A 21,772-nucleotide genomic window follows, 5' to 3' on the forward strand; every position below is an offset into this window, starting at 1 on the left:
GTGGTCAAAAGTGATCAAATTCCAACATATTTGGGACACAAATTTCACGACTAAGCTGTGGGCACTTAACTGAAAATGTGCTACTTGCTGTTCTTGCCCCGTTTCCCACCCTAGGGTACATAGGTAAGACCGCACAAGCCCTGCCACCACTGTGTCCTCTGACCCAGTACAGCCAGGGTATTGCAGTCCCTTGAGCCACAGCCTCGAGGCCGGGTGGTGACTGCATGCATGACGAACCTGACTTTGTGCCCCTCCCATGCCTACTCTAGAGCCAGAGCACGAACTGTTCCTTGTGTATGGCAAGGGCCGGCCAGGCATCATCCGGGGTATGGATATGGGGGCCAAGGTCCCGGACGAGCACATGATCCCCATCGAGAACCTCATGAACCCCCGGGCCCTGGACTTCCATGCTGAGACCGGCTTCATCTACTTTGCCGACACCACCAGCTACCTCATTGGCCGACAGAAGATCGATGGCACAGAGCGGGAGACCATCCTCAAGGACGGTAAGACCCCCAAAGTGGGAGGTGTGCTCACAGGACTCCCAGGAGATGCAGCTGACCTGGGGTGGGAACCATTTGAGGCTTAGGCCTCTCTTTCTCAGTGCCCTCTCCACACAGACAGTCCTCTGCTGACTGGCTAGTTGGCATGGAGATGAGGGGATAGACAGATTGACCCCTTTGTGACCCCCTTCTTGGCTTAGCCGAAAGAGTCAGAAGGATGGATGGGTTGGGCAGTGTGGGCTGTCCTTTCCAGTCCTTGGGAAAACTCAGGGTCTCTCTACCTTGGCTCTGAGCCCCAGAGCTGCCTTTAGCCCACAGCCCTGGAGCGGCCTGAGGCCTTGAATTGGAGCAGGCACACCAACCCACATGTGCACTCACAAGGTCTGTGCAGCCAGACCTCACATCTGCCAAAAGCTACACCCTTACACATCCCAAGAAAATTGTGTTTTGTGAATTGAATCCGGGTTTCCCCCCTAAGCTGCTCGGGCAGGTCAGCAGTGCATTGTCTTCTGAATATCCATCTGTGTGGAGGTTCTGAGCCCCTGAGTTCTGCCCCTTCCCTGCAGGATGTTAGGAATGCCCAATCTGCACTCCAGGCCCAAGATAGAGCTCCCTAACCAGTCAGTGGCTGACACCAGTTACTGCTCCCCACCCCCATTGTGGCTCAGAGAACCTCTGCAGTCAGAGAACCTCTGCAGTCAGCGATCATAAGACTTAGGGGAAATCAAAAGTAGCTCCTCATCAGGAAAAGATCGGGATTCCCTATATCAGGGGAACTGCTATTTAAACTCAAGATGAAGCCTTTGGCTAAGTGGAAAATCATTTCCTAATTTATTCATTTTGTTAGCTCGGGAATTTTAGGCCAGGGACATGGCGTCACACTTGTGCGTGGACCACGTGCACATTTCTCCAGCTGTCCACCATAGCTCAGGCCCAGATGTGCCCTCACATGAGAGCCCACTTCTGTCACATAGGCCTACTGGCTGCCATGGCAGCTTTGAGTGGCTGTGCCTCAGCACAAATGATTTCCTTGGCCCCTTCCTCCAACCTCCCATCCCCATCCCGGCTACCATCTAGGGCGCAGGATGCTCCCTGCACTTCATTTGCTAAGTCGTTCAAAGGTGCTTGTGCCCTGAGGGCCAGAGGCAGGCAGTTTTGAGCCTGTGAGGCTCTCTGGCATGGCCCCCTTCCTTCCCCACAGGCATCCATAATGTGGAGGGTGTGGCTGTGGATTGGATGGGGGACAATTTGTATTGGACGGATGATGGGCCCAAGAAGACCATCAGCGTGGCCAGGCTGGAGAAAGCTGCTCAGACCCGCAAGACCTTAATTGAAGGCAAAATGACACACCCCCGGGCTATCGTGGTGGACCCACTCAATGGGTGAGTCCTCCCAGCACTGTGGGTTGGGGGAGCCGGGACTGTGTGGTCTCAGACTGGGGGATGAGAGCGTGAACAGGGAAGGGCAGCCTAGGCAGGCTGCTGAGGCAGTAACTGGAGGCTGAAAGGGCAAGGTGTGCCTGTCTTGCGGGCAGTGGGAGCCCAGCCTCACACATATGCCTAGAAACCTGATCCAGCCACACCCAGCTCAGAGCCCTCCCAGGGCCTCCCTTACCCTCAAGGTGAGACCCACGTCCTTAGCAGCCTGGGTCCAACAGGGTCTGCCTGCAGCTTGTCTGCACCTCACTTCCGGCCCTTGACAATTCTGTCCCCTCTGCTGCTGCCTGTTCCTTAAACACCCCAGCCCCTCCTGCACTGGGGCTTCTGCTCTAAGAGTTCCCCTGCTGGGAAATCCCAGGTATTTACAGGTCTAGCTGCTTCTCCGTGGTCACATTCAGCTCAGATGTCTCCTCCTCAGAGAGGCCTTCCCTACCTGCTGCCCAGTCACTCTCCAGGCCGTCACCCTGCTTCACGGCCCTCTGGCTTTTGTCACTCCCATGTATGTGACCTGGGTGGACTTGTTTCTTGTCTGTCTCCCTGGGTAGGATGTGAGCTCCAGGAGAGCAGGGCCTTGCCTGCCTTGGTCTCCGCCAAGTCCCAAGTGCCCAGATCACAGTAGGTGTTCAACAAATAACTTGTTGAGTGGAGGAATGAGTGAATGAAGTGTGTGGGCCCGGGGCTGAGCAGGGTAGGAGGACCGCTGTGAGGGGCTCTGAGATGCACACATGGATAGGGAGCACAAGGATATTGATGGCAGGGCTGGCCCACACAGTGCTGACTAGTCTCTGCCCACAGGTGGATGTACTGGACAGACTGGGAAGAGGACCCCAAGGACAGTCGGCGAGGGCGGCTGGAGAGGGCTTGGATGGACGGTTCACACCGTGACATCTTTGTCACCTCTAAGACGGTGCTCTGGCCCAATGGGCTGAGCCTGGACATCCCAGCTGGGCGCCTTTACTGGGTGGACGCATTTTATGACCGCATCGAGACCATATTGCTCAATGGCACAGACCGGAAGGTGGGCCGGCATGCACTGTGTGTGTTCCCACAGGCATTGCTAGACCGTTTTTACATGTACATGAGGCTCTGTATGTGAAAATGTGGGAGTCTACATGTGTGTCCAGCCTGTGTGCTTCACATGTACTTCCCTACATACCTATGGGCGTGTCATTTGTGTGCTTGAGCACCACATGTCATGTTAGCTGAGGATCACCTCTATTAGAGTCCATCTGTATGTGCATTGTCTGTGGGCGTGCTGGTGTGTGTGGGCACGTTGGTGTATGTGAGCACACTGGTGTCTGTGAGCACATTGGTGTGGTGGGTGCGTTGGTGTCTGTGAGCATGTTGGTGTTGTGGTGGGCGCATTGGTGTGTGTGGGCACGTTGGTGTCTGAGCACATTGGTGTGGTGGGCACATTGGTATGTGTGAGCTCATTGGTGTGTGTGAGCACATTGGTGTGGTGGGCACAGTGTGTGTGGGCACGTTGGTGTGTGTGAGCAGTTGGTGTGGTGGGCACACTGGTGTGGTGGGTGCGTTGGTGTCTGTGAGATGGTGACTGGGCATATTGGTGTCTGAGCACGCTGTGTGCAGGCATGTTGGTGTGTGAGGGCACATTGGTATCTGTGGGCACAGTGGTGTCTGTGAGCACGTTGGTGTGTGCGGGCACATTGGTGTCTATGGGCACGTTAGTGTCTGTGAGCATGTTGGTATCTGTGAGCACGTTGGTGTGTGCCTGTGCTGTTTGCCTCTGTACAAGTGCAAGATGCAGGGAGACAGCCTATGTGTGCATTTGGGCGGCTACATGCTCCATGAGTCATGGGCATGTCTAGGTGGGTGGACTGAGTTTTTCCAAGGTATGTAAGCCCCTTCCTAATATGGCCCCTATCTTTACTGCTGTATTTCTCCGCCTGTTCCATGCATCCCAACACTTTGAATAAGCAACAGCAGACAGCCTTATGCCACTGCTCTGCAGTTCCTTCCACCTCCACCCTGGCTCCTCCCCACCTGGCACGCTGCTCAGCGGCCACCTCCACTAGGATATTGTCCCTACGTCTCTTCCACCCTGGAATACAACGTGTGCCTTCCACGAGACAGTGGGCAGTTCCGGGGCAGGGGCCATGTCTCCTTCACTCTTTAGTGTCTACACAGCTTGGCCCTTAATAGATCCTGCAAATGTTTGTTGGATGAAGAAATGAACGGATGAATTCTGGCTCTGCCCTGTACTCTGTGTGTGCATGTGCATGTACACATACACATGTGTGCACACACTTGTGTTGGAGGGATGTGAATGAATATGAATGGGCCCAAGAGAGAGTAGTATGGACAAGTTCACCATCAGCATCCTGCTGGGTACAGGGTCTGGCATCTCACTATGTGAAAATCTGTCACCGTCAGGGGCTCCTAGGCTAATGGGAGAAACAGGACCCCCACTCAGGACATGGGCAAATGAGTGTACAAAACAGTGATTCCCCCCAGGCCTTTCCCAGGGACCTTGTTGTCCCCAGCTCCTTACTAACCTTCCCTCCATGCCTAGATTGTGTATGAGGGTCCTGAGCTGAACCATGCCTTTGGTCTGTGTCACCACGGCAACTACCTCTTCTGGACCGAGTACCGGAGTGGCAGTGTCTACCGCTTGGAACGGGGCACAGGTGGCGCACCTCCCACTGTGACTCTTCTGCGCAGCGAGCGGCCCCCCATCTTTGAGATCCGCATGTATGATGCCCAGCAGCAGCAAGGTACCCCTGGGACTAGGGCTGCTGATGGGATAGGACCTAGGTCGGGGATAAGACTCCTCAGGATGAAGGCACCCCCTGCCCACTTTGGCTCTGTACTCCTTTTCCCTTCCTGCCCCACATCTGCATCTCTTCTTCAATGTGCTCATCATCCCCTCAGTATTCCTTCCCTTCTGCCTCCTCACTTTAATGTATCTCCTTCCCATTCTCTTCTCCCCTCTCTGGCTTTTCCTGACCCTGCTACAACCCATCTCCTGTCCTCTGTTCCTCCCCTGCCACCCCCTGCCATCCCTCCTCTGCAGTGGGTACCAACAAATGTCGGGTGAACAACGGCGGCTGCAGCAGCCTGTGTCTGGCCACCCCCGGGAGCCGCCAGTGTGCCTGCGCCGAGGACCAGGTGTTGGACACAGACGGTGTCACTTGTTTGGGTATGAGGGGCCCAGCTAGGGTGGGAGGCCAGGGAGCAGACCCCAGCAGGAGGAGGCCGCAGGGTCCCATCAGAGTTGAAGGAGGCCAAGAGGGCCCTGAGGGGTGACAGGAGGCACAGGATGGGGTGAGAGAAGCCTCCGGAGGCCAGGAGGGGAGCTGAGGACTTGGGGAGGGGCAGCAGGCTTTGAGAAGGCACAGTGATTAGGGGAAACTGAGTGATGAGCAGGACAGCTGTGGAAAGAGGAAAATATTCTTCTTTTACCTTTAATTCCTCATTATTAAAGTAATATAACAATAGTTCTAGATATTGGAAATTAGAGAGGAGGGAAAAAGCCCAAATCCCACCAACAAACACCACTGTATTGTTAACATTGTGGTAAACCGACCACCACTCTTTTTCTGTTTGGTGGGTTATATGGTTGGTTTTTACAGAGCTGTAACCATGCTGTATGTAAACCGTCTTCTGCCCTTTTTGGCTCATACGTGTCACACTGTGTTATTGTTGCATTATTTTAAATATCCTAGTTTCTTAAAAAATAAAAGTAGGTCATGCTCATTGTAAAAAGTAAACAGTATAGACAAATCTGAGGAAAAGTACAAGTCTCCCCAAATTCCACCACCTACAGATAACGCTGTTACATTTTGGGGAACAGCCTCCCAAACATTTCTCTACGCATTTACCTTTACTTAACTGGAATTGTGCTGCGCATGCTGTTCTGTTCCCTGCTTTTGTCACTGGGTGGTGTGTCCCAAATACGTACACAGAAGTTCTGATGGCTGAAATATATTCCATTTAGTAAATGTTCCATAATGTACCCAACCATTTCTCTACTGTTGGATGTTTAGGTTGGTTCTGGTTTTTTTGTTATAATCACAGCTAACATTTATTGAGCACTGACATGGTTATAAGCATTTCCCATGTAGTAACTTACTTACTCCGTAAAATATACCTGTAGGGAAGGTATTTTTTTATTCTGAATTCACATACGAATTTGAGGCTCAGAGTTACAGCAGGGATTTGAACCTAGGAGGTCTGACTCAGAGCCTGTGTCTTAATTGCCTGCTCTGCTATTTCTCCCTCCTTCATGTCTGCCCAAATTCTGGACAGTTTCCTTAGGATACTACGAAATGAAGTAGGATACAAATATGAAAATGGATCACTGGGGCCTTAGTGCACCGCTAAGAGTCAGTGTTTGAGGCCAGGTGGAGGGGCCTCTGGGTCTCTCTGCCCAGAGCATTGGTAGAGAAGGGGACTCGGTTGCCAGGGCAATGGAAGTCATCCACATGGACATTGAAATCACTAAAAATTAAAGCAGGAGTGATTTTAGAGACAGTAACACTGAGCCAGGAGCTAAAAACCCTTAAGGATGATAAGGAGTGGCCTGGGGGCTTGTAGCTGTAGAGAGTGGTAGAGTTCAGGAACGTGAAAGTCAATGGTGATTTTTCTGAGTGGAGAGAGGGAGAACAGGTGGAAAGCAGTAACAAGACGCAAGGCAACACATACCAACCAACCTCCAGGCCAGTGGTGTACAGGCCATGGGAGGGAAAAGAGCCCCCCAGGATCCACAGGAAGCTTCCGGGATTAGCACAGGGATGAGAGATGGGTCAGAAGGGCTATGCGCAGAGCAGCAGGGTCTGGGACAGGCCCACACGGCGCTGGGGGACAGGGCCGAGCCTGCTGAGCTCTGGGGCTTGTTTTCACTCCTGCTGCTCGTGTTGATGCATCCGTGAAGGAAATGAATCCGTGAAGGAAAAAGTCCAGGGACCAGGGCAGGGCCCTGGGGGTCCCAGTGGCTTCCAATCGGCAGTCTGTGGAGATGGCAGGGAGGAGGTGAGCAGTGGTCTGTCTGTAGGGATAAACATATGGGGGGTCTCTAGGCTGTCTTGGAAGCTGCTTACTCTCATGGAAGTACTGGAAGGGTTAGAGTAAGCAGCACCCTGTGGCTTGAGAAAGAGTTGCAGTTTTCACCCAGATGGAAGAATGAAGAATTATGCACTAGGAAAAACTCCTCTGTATCATTTTAAAATAATAAAACAAGCCGAGAAGGTACAGAGGGCATAGCACTGTCCCATGATCTGTGTCTGACTCTCCCCTCACACCCCTGTGGTGCCCACAGCGAACCCATCCTACGTGCCCCCACCCCAGTGCCAGCCGGGTGAGTTTGCCTGCGCCAACAGCCGCTGCATCCAGGAGCGCTGGAAGTGTGACGGAGACAACGACTGCCTGGACAACAGTGATGAGGCCCCGGCCCTCTGCCGTGAGTCACTAGCCCTCTGATGGACAGCAGGCAGTGTTGAGGGGGTGGCGGGCAGAGCCTGTTGCTGACCCCAGACCTGTTCCCTCCCCAGATCAGCACACCTGCCCTTCCGACCGATTCAAGTGCGAAAACAACCGGTGCATCCCCAATCGCTGGCTCTGTGATGGGGACAATGACTGCGGAAATAGTGAGGACGAGTCCAATGCCACCTGTTCAGGTGTGGTGGGAAGCGCTCCTTGGCAGGGTAGGGTGGGAGGCCCAGCTTGGGAAGACACAGGGGACTCAAGGGAAAGGAAGGGGCAGGGGCATTGGGGCAGAAAGGATGGAGCCCTAAGTTGGGGAAGAGCTTCTAGGGGGGATGGGGCTGTCTGGGAGGCCTGAGCCTGCAGGGGACAGAGCACAGCTCTATATTGGACATACAGGCAAGGCAGCATGGTTCTTCTCCTTGGGGAATGCCAGGGACCCCTTGAGGGGTGGGGCAAAGCATCCAGTGTGAGACCACATAGGTGGTTTTGAACTTCACCAAGAGAAATGGCTTTGAGAGCTTTGGGAAGACTGCCTGATAGGCAGGGAGTGACAGGTCAGGGGCAGGACTGGGGGCACTGACGTCTGTGCCTGTCCCCAGCTCGCACCTGCCCACCCAACCAGTTCTCCTGTGCCAGTGGCCGTTGCATCCCCATCTCCTGGACCTGTGACCTGGATGATGACTGCGGGGACCGCTCTGATGAGTCAGCCTCATGTGGTAAGAGAGACAGCAAAAGGCTGGGCTGGCACAGGGGAGGGGAAGCCCATGAGGATGTGCCCCAGGGCAGGGGCTCTAAAGAGACCCTGCAACTTAGTACCTGGGTGGCCATGAGCAGGTCACTTCATCTCTGTGGCCTCTGAGTTTCATTTGCAAAGTGGGGATAACAGATAGTAGCCCCATGTCACAGGATTGGTGTAGGGGTGCAGTGACCGGGCCTGAAAAGCACTCTGCAAGGACCAGTATTTGGTAACCAGTAGCCTGAAAAAGGGCTGCCCTCACGGGTGGGATGCATGAGCAGAGTCTCAGGCTGAGGCCCTGCCCTTCAGCTTTCCCTCCCCTGCCTGGCCGGACTGAGGGCTGCTGGTTAAGGAAGGGACCCTGTACCCACCTGCTATCATGCTGTGCACTCCTGAGAGCCCTACTCAGCTATTCTTTCTCCTGGACAGCCTATCCCACCTGTTTCCCCCTGACTCAGTTTACCTGCAACAATGGCAGATGCATCAACATCAACTGGCGATGTGACAATGGTAAGAGCTCACCTCCTCCCCACCCCCAGTGCTGGGAGAGCCAGAAGCTGCAGCCAGGACCTCGGTGGGAGGCAGAGGGGTTTCAGAGTCAAGGCAGGGCCTCCCTCCAGGTCACTGGAGCGCCACTGGGTTGGCTGGGAGAACTGAGGATGAGCCAGAAACACCCTTGGGGAACCAAGATGAACTGAGGGGAGATCCTGCCTATAGCTTGTCAGTGCCGTCCTCCCCAGGCAGGGTCTGAGCTGCCCGTCTGCTGGCAGAGGCTTGGGGGTGAGGGGGACAAGCGAGGAGGGCCAGACGGTCAGAGCAAGGAGAGCAGAGCCTCTCCTTGCAAACCCCATCTCCTGAGGGCCTGGGGGCCCCCTTCAGGCTCCAGTTCCAGGCTCGAGACCCCACCTGGTGGCCAGCCTGTGACCAGGTGTTGTCAGCCTGGAGCCACAGGGGCCAAGGCATCACCATATGTATGTATGTGTGTGTGTGTGTGTGTGTGTGTGTGTGTGTGTTTCCAGGCTCTGGTTGTGTCTGTGTGGCATTGTGACATGTTGCACCGGTGGCTCTATCCCTGGCAAATATATGAGAGGGTGCACTGGGTCAGCGCCACGTTGCCCCTCGCCTTTGCCAAGTCTCGTGTGCCAATGGCTGCCTTGGCGGTTTCTGTGTTTCAGAGAAGGATTGTGGGGACAGCTCTGATGAAAAGGCCTGTCCTGAGCCTGCCGGTCAGTGCACAGAAGCACATGCACCATCAGCCCAGGCCCCGGCACCCCAGGCCCCGGCCGCTCCCCTCCCCAGAGCTCCTATTTGTGAAGGAAGAGCAAGAGAGAAGGGATAGAGAGGAGGCAACAGAGGGAGGAAGAAAACAGTGGAAGGGAAAGCAGCAGAGGGAGCGCAGGGAACCTCTCAGAGGACAGATGGTGAGAGGGGACAAGAAGACCAAGACACAGGGAGAGTCAGAAAAGCACATGCACTGGGAGGAGAGGCAGGAACGCGACCTAAGGGCTCAGCCAAACCCTGTCTTTCCAAGCATCCTGCAACCCAGCTGGGGAGGCCGGTGCCCCCACCTCTGAGGCCTAGAAAGCAAGGCTGTCACCCAGTCAGTTACTCAGATGCCTTCCAGAAGTGGCCCTGGCCCTACCCCAGCTGTAAGCAGTGTCTCTAGGGAGCTGGTGCTGAGCTGGGTGCCCAGACCTTAGGGCCAGCAAGGCCCAAACCCAGGGCAGAATCTGAGTGAGCCCTTCCTTCCCCAGCAGAGAGGCCTCACCTACACTCCACCCACCTCTCTCCCTCCAAAACCAGAGAAATCCCTGCCTCTCCCCAAAGGCAAGCATACCCCTGTTCCCACATCCTGCCAGATGGGAAAGAAACGTGTCCTGTCCCCCACCCCCGCCTTCCAAGACTCAGGAAGGGCCCTGTTGGAGCCCGCCCCACCTCCCCGCCCCCCACGTGGGCCATGGTGCATGCTGCAGTCTATGCAGTTTCTGTGTCTTTTCTGTTTGTTATTTTCTCAGTGGGGGAGTTGGGGCGGGCCAAGGGTGGGAATGGGTGTGGGAGTGGGGGACCCAAGCTGGGGTCACAGAGAAGGTTACGTGCTGACCCCCTCCTCGCCTTTCCCTTTCTTGCCTTCCCCCAGACAATGACTGTGGGGACAACAGTGATGAGGCTGGCTGCAGTCACTCCTGCTCTAGCACCCAGTTCAAGTGCAACAGTGGGCGCTGCATCCCCGAGCACTGGACCTGTGATGGGGACAATGACTGCGGGGACTACAGCGACGAGACGCATGCCAACTGCACCAACCAGGGTGGGCGCCTGGGCCAGCAGGGCGGGGGCGAGAATATCCACGTGCTAATCACAGCCATGCATCCACTAGTCCTTCCCACTGGTCTCTGCCAACTGGGAACCAGAGATAGCTCAGACATGGCTCTTATCCTTCAGAAGTTTCCAGTCCTGTGGGAGAGGCACTGTTAAGATTGAGGGCTTTGCAGTTGGGAGCCTTGGGTTGGAGCTCCAGCTCTGCAACTTACTATCTGGGTGGCCTTGAGCAAGTTACAGAATCTCTGTGGGCCTGAGTTGCATCTGCAGAGTGTGGAAAATAGGAGCACCGAGGTCACAGCATTGAGGTGGGGGTTGGGTGCAATCAGGCACGGGGCACACTGAGCACAAGCCTGTGTTTGGGAGCTGGTAGCCTGAAAAAGGGCTGCTCACAGGAGTGGGATGAATGAGCACAGTGCAGACCACAGGAGGGGGGCTGACTCTTAGGACACCCAGTGCCCAGGCCTCTAGGACCCAGCCAGGGGGCCTTGGGGACTGAGTTTACTGGAAGGCATAGAGCCTCCCAAGGGATGGTGGTTTCTCAGCTCTTGCCAGTTGTTAATCACAGACGAATGCAGACCCAGGGTTGCCATGGCTTCAAGAGAAGTCAGAAGTGCAGATTTTCATGTGAAATCTACCCATTTTCAAACTCTGACATACTCATTTCCTAGAGCTGCCACAAGAGCCACTAACAGACATGTATTTCTCACAGTTCTGGAGGCCAGACATCCAAGACCAAACTGTTGGCAGGGTTGGTTCCTTCTGAGGGGTGTGAGGGGGCACCCACCCCAGGCCTCTCTCCGAGTTGCTGGTGTTTGCTGGCACCTTTGGCTTCCCTTGCCTGCACGTGCTTCACCCCAATCTCTGCCTGAATCTTATGTGGTGCTCTCCTGGTGTGCGTGTCTGTCTCTGTGTCCAAATGTCCTCCTTTATATAAGGACTCAGTCATATTGGATTAGGGCCCACCCTAGTGACCTCACTGCAAATTGGTAATTTCCAACTAAGGTGACATTTACAGGTACAGTGAGTTAGGACATCAGCATCATGTTAGGGAACACAAAGCAACTCATACCCACTGGCAGTTCCCTTGAGACACCTTAGAAACACTGCAGACAGATTCCTGGCAGGCCTCACCTGGCCGTACCACCAGCTCATGACTGTCTCATAGATGCACAGAGTGGGAGCAGTGCTGAGCATTGAGCCCACCATGGGCCCAGCGCTGACAGGGAGCATGGAGGTCATGCAAGGCCCGGAACAGCAACCGAGGGCCATCTCTGAGGCACACTAGCTGAGCGGGCCCAGTAACAGTGCCTTGGACTTCTGAGAGGGCCCCTTGGAGGCTTGTGGTGTGGCGTAGTAGAGAGCACCCCATCCCTCACTTAGGAGCAGAATGGACTTGGACAAGCTGATTCCTCTGAGTCTTGGCTTCCTCCTCTATGAAATGAGAGATGGCAGGGAGAGGCCTGGCACATGGAATGTCATGATTGATAGCAATTGTCAACTATGGTTGTGAGTTGGAGTGGTCTGGGGCCATTCAGGAGGAGGCAGGATTTGAACCAGGCCATGAGGAGGGATTAGACTGTGGCTAAATGGACAAAAGAAGGAGGACCTTCAGATGGGGAGTGGGGGGGTGTTAGGGGTGGCCTGGAGGACTCAGCAATAAAGCTTGGTGAACATGACCACTCTTAATGGAGCTGGGCAGGACCTCTCAGACCAGAAGGGACAGCGGGAATAAGGCTGTGCCTCACAGGGGCAGATTACAACCGCAGGTGAAAGTCACGTGCTGGGAGCCTTCGAAGAATTTCGAAGCTAGAAGGTGGTAAGATGTAGGAGGTGCTTTTGGAAAATAATCCTAGAAGGGGATTACGGTGAAAGAGGTTCAGGGGTCCCACGGAAGGAAAATCAGTGTGGGGGCTGCTGCTGAATCCAGGCACAAGATGAGAGCACCTGCTTGTGGTGGGGCAGTGGGCATTACTGGTGGGGCAGTGGGCGGGCATCCGGGGCCAGCAGCAACAGCAGAGAAGGTATGAAGTGAGGCTCCTGCAGTCACCTGCACCTCCCAGGTGCTGTTCCTGCTCCCTCCCCAGCCTCCTGAGGCAGATCTCAGCAGGGCAGCCAGATGGTCCTGTGCAGGAGAAGTCAGCCATGCCCCCCTACCCCACCTTAGAGCTTGCACTGGCTCCCTACACACTCAGAATCAGTGCCAAGCCCTGCTCTGTAGCCATGAGGGCTCCCCTACCTCTCAGACCTGCACTCTTGCCACCTGTGTGCTCCTGCATGCCTGCTCTGCAGCCTCAGATATGCCCTGGGGATTTTGCAGAAATGCCCTACAGAGCCCTGTCTCAGAGGCTTCGCACTAGCTGTTCCCTGGAACACATCTATAGGCAGTCTCATGGTTCATGTCAGTCCGGCCTCTGCTTGCATGTCTCCTGCTCAGAGCCCTTCCCTGACTGTCTTACCTACAGTTGCATCGCACCCCTTTCTGGCCGTGGCCCAGCTTTGTCTCCATAGCTTTGGTCACACCTGCGTGACATTCTGGACTTCTGTATCATGTCTTCACTGTATCTCCCCCACTAAAACTTCAGCTCCATGAGGGTAAGGACTTTGTCTTGTTTATGCTGGCACCTGGCACAGTGCCTGACATACGGTAGGTGCTCAATAAATGTTTGTGAAGTGAATGAACGAAACACAGATAGGCCAAAGTGGGGGGCATTTGAGCTCTAGCCTAGCAAATTACTTATCCATTGAGCTCAAGTGTGTAAAACAGGGAGATTAGACAGGATGATCGCTGGGGCCCTGGAAGGTGGGACATCCTGACTCAGAGTTGGTGCTTCCAAGTAGGGTCAGCCAGCGGCCTCGGAGAACTCCCCACCCCTGCCTGAGCCCATTGCCCTGGGCTGGGCATAGCAGGAGAGAGATTGGGAGGGCAGAGATGGGAATGGCTGACTTGCCCCTCCATGCCCTCCACCTGTCGCCCTGCAGCCACAAGGCCTCCCGGTGGCTGCCACAATGATGAGTTCCAGTGCCGGCTAGACGGTCTGTGCATCCCCCTGCGGTGGCGCTGTGATGGGGATACTGACTGCATGGATTCCAGTGATGAGAAGAGCTGTGAGGGAGTGACCCACGTCTGTGACCCCAATGTCAAGTTTGGCTGCAAAGACTCTGGTAAAAAGAAAGATTGGAGGGAACCTGGAGTGGGGCTGCATGGACAGGAGACCATACTGAGAGAGCACTGTACTATGAGGGGTGGGGGGTGGGGACACGGAGGCAAAAAGCTGCACAGAAAACTTGTACATGGTGCACAGGAGAACATATGAAGGGGCCAGGAAACCTTGGGAACCAAAACCCTCACCAGAGTGGAGCTTCAGCACCTCCCGCAGATTCCTGCCTTCTTTGTTATCTATGCGAATTTGACAGAAGAAGTCTCAAGGTTTCCTAGTGGACCCCAAGTCATTGCAGTCATGCCCTGTTAGGGAAGCCCACTGGGTCTGGGAAGGAGGGCACAGAGAGCCCTGCTCCCAGGCCTGGCGCCTCATACTACACTCACCCCTCAGCTCGGTGCATTAGCAAAGCGTGGGTGTGTGATGGCGACAGCGACTGCGAAGATAACTCGGATGAGGAGGACTGTGAGTCCCTGGCCTGCAGGCCACCGTCACACACATGTGCCAACAGCACCTCAGTCTGCCTGCCCCCCAACAAGCTGTGTGATGGCAACGACGACTGTGGAGATGGCTCTGATGAGGGAGAGCTGTGCGGTGAGGCCCCAGCCTAGGAGAGGAGAGGGGAGAGAGGCTGCACAAGGAGTCTGGGCCAGGGCCAGGGTGGGTGGAACAGAGTAAGCTTGGTGGGGAGAGGCCTGAGGCTGGGAAAGGGCAGCTCTGGCTGCTGGGCAGGCAGTACCCAGAGCAGTTACCACAAAGCTGTGTTTACTTAGGACTCACCTTGGCAAGAAGCTGTGTTAAGTGTGTCACACTGTTATAGCTTGTAATAATCCATGAATCAGCCCTGAGAGGCATATGAGGAAACTGAGGCACAGAGAGGTTAAATAACTGGTTCAAGGTCATGCAGTTCCTCAGTGCATGCAGGAGGCACAGACCTCTTACGCACACCCAGACCACAGAGCAGTACAGAGGCTGCGTTCAAGATGGAGGCACCAGGCTCGAGTGTTAAAGTGATCAGGGTGGGCTTCCCATAGGAGGCAAGGATTGAACTGGGTTCCCGCAGATGGGTAGACCTTGCAGAGTGAAAGAGAAGGCTGGGGAAGAGGGTGTGCATTCAAGATCAAAAGAATAGGGGCCAGGGAGGGCCACGTGGTGTGCCTCGGGGATGAGGAGCAGAGCAGAGCGGCTCTCCTCTGAGCTGGGCAGAGCGTCGGGTTCCTGGAGGGAGAGGAGAGGGAGAGGAGGCGGGCAGGGGCTGGCCTTGAGGACCGCTGACCGAGCACGGGGCAGGGCTGGCAGGTCTCCAGTGTGTCGGAGGACCAGAGGTAGGACGTTTCCCTCCTCACCCCACCCCACATCACACCCACATCAGGAGAGATCAAGGAAGGGGCAGTGGACCCACCGTCCCCCCATAGAGAGGCCCATGCCAGGGCCCCCACAGGGGCAGGGGATGGAGAACAGAGAGAGATGCCACACGATGTGGGAGTGCCCTTGGGGGGAAGGGGAGGGCTGTCCCACGCGGTGGGCACAGGGGTTCCACCCTTGGATCTGAGCCCACCTGGGAAGCCGTGGGACAGAGGCTTGACCAGGAATGGAGGACGCCAGGGGCTTGGGCCCAGGGGGCCGTGGTCCTGCCTCCTCCCGGATCCTGATCCTGATCCTGTCCCCTGCTCCCCACCCCCAGACCAGTGCTCTCTGAACAACGGTGGCTGCAGCCACAACTGCTCAGTGGCACCTGGTGAAGGCATTGTGTGTTCGTGCCCTCTGGGCATGGAGCTGGGACCCGACAACCACACCTGCCAGATCCAAAGCTACTGTGCCAAGCACCTCAAGTGCAGCCAGAAGTGTGACCAGAACAAGTTCAGCGTGAAGTGCTCCTGCTACGAGGGCTGGGTGCTGGAGCCAGATGGCGAGAGCTGCCGCAGCCTAGGTGAAACGAGGGTGAGGGTGGCCCGGAGGGCGGGAGTGCGGGACAGGCCCCCGAGCAGCCAACGCCAACAACTAAAGTCTCCATCACGGCCCACGGAGGCCCCTCCTGCCCTCGAACAGGGTGGCTCGGAAGCCCCTTGCTGACCCTGTCACACCCCTCCCCAGACCCCTTCAAGCCCTTCATCATCTTCTCCAACCGCCACGAGATCCGGCGCATCGACCTTCACAAAGGGGACTATAGCGTTCTGGTGCCCGGCCTGCGCAACACCATCGCGCTGGACTTCCACCTCAGCCAGAGCGCCCTCTACTGGACCGACGTGGTGGAGGACAAGATCTACCGCGGGAAGCTGCTGGACAACGGAGGTGACCGCCGCCCCGCCCGCCCGGCCTGGAATGCATGGGGCAGGGTGCGCGCTACAGGCACTTGGGCACTCAGCAACATGGGCCCAGACCCAGGCCGCCCAAAGCAGAGAACCTTAGCTTCCCCACCCCCCACACTCCTGTTAATTGGGTTAGATTTTGCTGTGGGTCTCAGTGCCTGACGCCCCGTAATTATCGTCAGCAGAGCTGCCAGCCTGATAATTAACAAAATGATCAGCCTTTGGAACGGCCTGGAGCTCAGCTCCCCAAATCCTAGAATTGCAGGCTTGATAGGAAAAAGCTATTTAAGAACCATGTCCCTGAACCCCATCTTCTTTCCTGAGGCACTCTGACCCACCACAGACTGCTCTCATTAATAACACACATACTGAGCCCTGCCACACACGTTGGGCCCTGGGGAGACAGCAGTGATCAAAACAGGCTGGTCCGCCCTCACGGAGCTTCCATTGCCAGGGGGATCAGATGTGAAGAAAGCAAACAAGGACAGAGGGAACAGAACAGAAGGGGATACTGCCACAGATATAAAGAAAGGGGGCAGGTGGTGGTAGGGAGAGTGGGGGATGACATTTTTAATTGGATGGTTAAGGAAGGCCCCTTGAGAAGGTGACATCTGAGCAGACTTGAAAGCACATTTTACTAGAGGAGTTTGTATTCTTTGTAGTTGAGGAGACTTGGGACCATCTCAGATATCCATCAACAAGGGGATGGCTAAGCAGACCGTGATAATGTTCACACTGTACAACAGTTTCTAAGATAATGAGGTTCATGAAAAAATCCCCAAGACAGTCTATGGAGTGACTTCTAGAAAGTTCTGTCCATATACTGGGTCTAGGTCTGTCCCCCAAAGCTCTGACTCCCAAAGGGTTCTGGAAGCCAGGCTTCTCCCCTCCTAGTTGACTTCCTGGTAGGCCAGGGAGCCTGGGCACCCCAGACAAATCCAGAGCACATCAGAGGTATTAGCAGAGGTGTCAGGTTGTTCTGACATTAAGGGTGGGTCATCCAGGGTTCCTAGGATACCACACATTGACTGCACCCCATCCCTGGGGATTCCAGCCTCTCATGACTCTCTCTTCTCCAGCCCTAACCAGTTTCGAGGTGGTGATTCAGTATGGCCTGGCCACACCTGAGGGCCTGGCTGTAGACTGGATTGCAGGCAACATCTACTGGGTGGAGAGTAACCTGGACCAGATTGAGGTGGCCAAGCTGGATGGGACCCTCCGGACCACCCTGTTGGCTGGTGACATTGAGCACCCAAGGGCAATTGCCCTAGATCCCCGGGATGGGTGAGGACCCCCGCAGCCCCGTTCAGGCCCCCTGGTCCCCCATGAAGCCTGTTCAGCTGAGCCAGGGACACCTGTCTCCTCAGCCCTGTCCACCCTCTCCGCCCAAGGATCCTACCACAGCCCCCCTGCTAGGCCCCCAACCTTGGCCTTCCTGACCCCCTCCCTGTTCCCCAGGATCCTGTTTTGGACAGACTGGGATGCCAGCCTGCCACGTATCGAGGCAGCCTCCATGAGTGGGGCTGGGCGCCGCACCATCCATCGGGAGACGGGCTCAGGGGGCTGGCCCAACGGGCTCACCGTGGACTACCTGGAGAAGCGCATCCTCTGGATCGATGCCAGGTCAGTGCCCTCCACCACCTCCCAGCGGCCTCCCCTGTCCTCCCTCGGGGAGAGGGTGGGGTTGGGGGTCCCAGGACCTGGCAGCGATGAGGGTAGTGCGAAGGCCTGGGGAGCCTGGGCCTGAACCAGGATGCCAGGGGCTGGGCTCAGGAAGATTAGGGGAGGGGAGACGCTGGGCTGTGGGCAGAGGTAGGAGAGGTGGGGGCAGGGCCATTGTCCCACACAGGTGTGCCTGGCCCGGGGAGGGGAGGGCAGGGCAGGGGCCAAAATGCAGCCTCCTGTCCCCACTCTGAATTCCGTGCACTCCTCTGAGCCTCTGTCTGCCCAAGGGAGGGGAAACTTCTAACTGGTCTGCCCAAAGCAGGCGCCTTTTTCTAACCTTCACCAAAGCCCGTGTGTGCTAACGGCCTCTAGGGGAAGAAGTAAGCCGAAAGGCTCAGGGCGTGGGGTGGGGGTGGGAAGGCTGGGGTCCTGCACGTGGTTCTCGCTCCATGGTGGTTCTGTCTGCCTTCCCCGGACATCAGGGTCTGCGGGGAAGGAGTTCTCCAGGCTGCTGGGGTTGGAGGAATGCAGTGGGCCAGGGCATGGGAGGGTGGGTGCCCTAGGCAGGGTGCCCTGAGGGCTGAGGTCCCAGCCAGCACCCTCACTCTGCCCTGACTACGCTCTCAGGTCAGATGCCATTTACTCAGCCCGTTACGACGGCTCCGGCCACATGGAGGTGCTTCGGGGACACGAGTTCCTGTCGCACCCGTTTGCAGTGACGCTGTATGGGGGGGAGGTGTACTGGACAGACTGGCGGACAAACACGCTGGCCAAGGCCAACAAGTGGACCGGCCACAATGTCACCGTGGTACAGAGGACCAACACCCAGCCCTTCGACCTGCAGGTGTACCACCCCTCACGGCAGCCCATGGGTAAGGGGCAGAAAGGCACCAGCAGCCTTTTTAGAAGCCCTTAAGAGAGGAGGGGCAACGGGAACATGGGGGTTCTGGGAAGAGCGGTGGGCCAGCCTGCTGCTGGAGGAGGGTCTGGCAGCAGGTGGTCCGGGGACAGAGGGTGAGAGTGGGTGAGGAGGGGGTGGTCCAGGTGAGAAAGGCCCGGTGGGGGCAGCAAGTCACGGATGCTCTTGCTTGACCCCACCTCTGACTCCCCAGCTCCCAACCCCTGTGAGGCCAATGGGGGCCGGGGACCCTGCTCCCACCTTTGCCTTATCAACTATAACCGGACGGTCTCCTGTGCCTGCCCCCACCTCATGAAGCTCCACAAGGATAATACCACCTGCTACGGTAAGAAACACCTCCCTCGAGAGCCAGTGTAAACTGAGGCTGACAGGGAAGGTGTCAGACACCCAGGCTTCCGGCTGTAAGTAAAGGCCGACAGTCCCAGTTGGAAGGGGTCTGGTGGGAGGGTCACCAGAGACAGCCACCCTAAGAATAGGCTGGAGCTCTGGCAGGGAGGTCACACCCAAGCAGGGCACTTCCTGACAGCCAGCAGCAAGACAGAAGGGACCCAAAGAAGGACCCTAATCTGAGGAGGTAGGAAACATGGAGGCAGGAGGCTGCCTTCAGTGATCTGCCCTGTGCCCCACAGAGTTTAAGAAGTTCCTGCTGTACGCACGTCAGATGGAGATCCGGGGTGTGGACCTGGATGCCCCCTACTACAACTACATCATCTCCTTCACGGTGCCTGACATCGACAACGTCACCGTGCTGGACTACGATGCCCGTGAGCAGCGCATTTACTGGTCCGACGTGCGGACGCAGGCCATCAAGCGGGCTTTCATCAATGGCACAGGAGTGGAGACAGTCGTCTCTGCAGGTTCCGTCCTGGCCCTGGACCCACCCAGCCCTTGTTCCCAACCCTGGTCCCAGCCCCCACCCCCAGTCCTCTTGGGGCCTATAGTCCTTCTCCAAATCCTTTTCCCTCTCAGTGCTCCAGTCCTGGTTCCCTGATCCATTCCCCCAGGAACCAGGCTCCCCCTGAGCCCCCCGACTTGTGACCTACAAACACCCACCACCAGCTCCCTGCTGTGCCCCCAGACTTGCCAAATGCCCACGGGCTGGCTGTGGACTGGCTGTCCCGAAACCTGTTCTGGACAAGCTACGACGCCAACAAGAGGCAGATCAGTGTGGCCCGGCTAGATGGCTCCTTCAAGAATGCGGTGGTGCAGGGCCTGGAGCAGCCCCATGGCCTGGTTGTCCACCCTCTGCGTGGGTCAGTCCAGGGCCCAGGGTTGGGGAGCAGGGGCTATGGGGCAGGGGAGTAAGAGCCTTCTGACCCTCCTCCCCCACCCACCCTCCTCCAGGAAGCTCTACTGGACAGATGGCGACAACATCAGCATGGCCAACATGGATGGTAGTGGCCGCACCCTGCTCTTCAGCGGCCAGAAGGGCCCTGTGGGTATGAGCTTGCCCGGCTGCCCTCCCCTAATGCCCTGGCCAGGAGATGCTCTCAGGGTCCCCAGTTGCCCCTCCCCAGACTCCCCACTTAGTGCTTGTCCTCACCCTCGCCCCTAAACCTCATGCCACTGCAAATACTCTGCGCACGCCTGGAGATGAGAGGCCCAGCTGGGCCAGGCTCCTGGCCCCCAACCCTGGTGTCACACTCTCTGCAGTGACACCCGCCTCTTCTAGGCCTGGCTATCGACTTCCCAGAAAGTAAACTCTACTGGATCAGCTCTGGGAACCACACCATCAACCGCTGCAACCTGGATGGGAGTGGCCTGGAGACCATCAGTGCCATGCAGAGCCAGCTGGGCAAGGCCACTGCCCTGGCCATCATGGGTGAGGGCTGCTGGGTGGGAGCAGGGATGAAAGCAGAGGAGGCTAGGCCAATTGGCTGGGGAGGGGCACTTTCCTAGGGGCAGCCTGCCCGCCCTGCCAGAACAGACCCTTCAGGAGGGCTCGTGGTGGGACCTTCCCCAGGATCTCATCCCCTCCTGCTGCCCCAGGGGACAAGCTGTGGTGGGCAGATCAGGCATCGGAGAAGATGGGCACATGCAACAAGGCTGACGGCTCGGGGTCCGTGGTCCTGCGGAATAGCACCACACTGGTGATGCACATGAAAGTCTACGACGAGAGCATCCAGCTGGGTGAGGCAGGGGGTGAGACTGGACAGAGGTCAGGGCTGTGTCTAGGAGTGGCTGCAGGAACCCCCAGGCAAGGGGTGAACGGGAGTGATAAGGGACAAGGCTCCATTCACCACCCAAGTGGGCCCCCCTAATTGTCACAAAGGCACTTTATATGCTTACAGCTGCTCTGGTCACAAGGGCCAAGGGCCTGGGAGGACAGAGTCCTGAGAGTTGAGCTGGGTAATGACCCCCAGAAGGTCCAGGGTGAAGGCAGTGACCATCCTCTCCCTGAGCAGTGTAAGCCTGACCCTGAGGTCCTCAGGCAGGCCATCTAACCCTTTCTCTTGGCCTCCCACCCACCACTAGACCATGAGGGCACCAACCCCTGCAGTGTCAACAACGGTGACTGCTCCCAGCTCTGCCTGCCCACATCAGAGTCCACCCGCTCCTGCATGTGCACAGCTGGCTACAGCCTCCGGAGTGGCCAGCAGGCCTGCGAGGGTCAGTGTCCCCACCTCTCTCCCAATTGGCTTAGGTCCCCAGCCCCACCTTCCTCTTCTCACCTTGGGGACCCGACTTAGTAAGCCCCCGCTGTGCTGGGTGCTGTGGGGGTAGGGGTGGGGGGAGTGCAGAAGTCCCCGTAATTTGCAGCCTTAACCAAAAGGTGTGGCCAAAAACAGTAGGGGGAACTGAGCCGTGAAGTAGTTCTGAGTAGCCAGTGCCTGAGTAGGATTTTGGAAAAACAGATGTCAGCGGGCAGCACCAGAGCCAACTTCATGGAGAGGTGTGCTGTGAGCCAGTGTTCATAGGACAAGTAGGATTTGAATGCATGGTTCAAAGGAGAAGAGACGCTCTGTAAGATAAGGGGCCAGAGCAATAGCAGGCATGTGCAGGGTCCCTGTGGTGTCGAGCTACGTAGTGTGCAGGGTGTGGGGGAACGTAGTGCAGGGTGTGGGGGAACTCATGGGTGATTGGCTATGAGGTAAGGCGGGGCCCCTGCATTCTCAGCCAGGAATGCCTGGAAATTGGTGTTTGGGGCAGATTAACCTGGCCGCTGAGAGCTGGCCAAGAGCTGGCTGAGGTGGGGAGGGAGAAACCGAGGCAATTGGACCAGTTAGAAGGCTTTTAGAGTAATCCCAATGTTAAGATACAGGGCCTAGGCTGGGGCTT

The 21,772-nt window shown here is 56.6% G+C and overlaps 1 protein-coding gene across 4 annotated transcripts in view; it reads left to right on the top strand.

The window, feature by feature from the left end:
- LRP1 (LDL receptor related protein 1) overlaps positions 1-21,772 on the top strand; it is a 77,070-nt gene that overhangs the window by 26,062 nt on the left and 29,236 nt on the right. For 2 of the 4 annotated variants that reach the window (XM_036894949.2, XM_036894950.2), the window contains exons 11-35: positions 270-506; positions 1,705-1,885; positions 2,738-2,960; positions 4,476-4,677; positions 4,977-5,102; positions 7,221-7,361; positions 7,453-7,578; positions 7,987-8,103; positions 8,553-8,633; positions 9,299-9,349; positions 10,261-10,428; positions 13,422-13,604; positions 13,994-14,194; positions 15,285-15,530; positions 15,695-15,892; positions 16,989-17,193; positions 17,368-17,532; positions 18,202-18,446; positions 18,687-18,818; positions 19,123-19,350; positions 19,572-19,746; positions 19,838-19,932; positions 20,166-20,315; positions 20,483-20,623; positions 20,969-21,103. In XM_036894949.2, coding sequence (XP_036750844.2) covers positions 270-506; positions 1,705-1,885; positions 2,738-2,960; positions 4,476-4,677; positions 4,977-5,102; positions 7,221-7,361; positions 7,453-7,578; positions 7,987-8,103; positions 8,553-8,633; positions 9,299-9,349; positions 10,261-10,428; positions 13,422-13,604; positions 13,994-14,194; positions 15,285-15,530; positions 15,695-15,892; positions 16,989-17,193; positions 17,368-17,532; positions 18,202-18,446; positions 18,687-18,818; positions 19,123-19,350; positions 19,572-19,746; positions 19,838-19,932; positions 20,166-20,315; positions 20,483-20,623; positions 20,969-21,103 — 4,152 coding nt within the window. The remainder of the gene's footprint in view (positions 1-269; positions 507-1,704; positions 1,886-2,737; positions 2,961-4,475; positions 4,678-4,976; positions 5,103-7,220; positions 7,362-7,452; positions 7,579-7,986; positions 8,104-8,552; positions 8,634-9,298; positions 9,350-10,260; positions 10,429-13,421; positions 13,605-13,993; positions 14,195-15,284; positions 15,531-15,694; positions 15,893-16,988; positions 17,194-17,367; positions 17,533-18,201; positions 18,447-18,686; positions 18,819-19,122; positions 19,351-19,571; positions 19,747-19,837; positions 19,933-20,165; positions 20,316-20,482; positions 20,624-20,968; positions 21,104-21,772) is intronic. The other 2 variants (XM_036894951.2, XM_036894953.2) reach the window with 1 other exon arrangement.

This window comes from Manis pentadactyla, chromosome 10 (assembly GCF_030020395.1).
Source record: "Manis pentadactyla isolate mManPen7 chromosome 10, mManPen7.hap1, whole genome shotgun sequence".
Taxonomy (NCBI): domain Eukaryota; kingdom Metazoa; phylum Chordata; class Mammalia; order Pholidota; family Manidae; genus Manis; species Manis pentadactyla.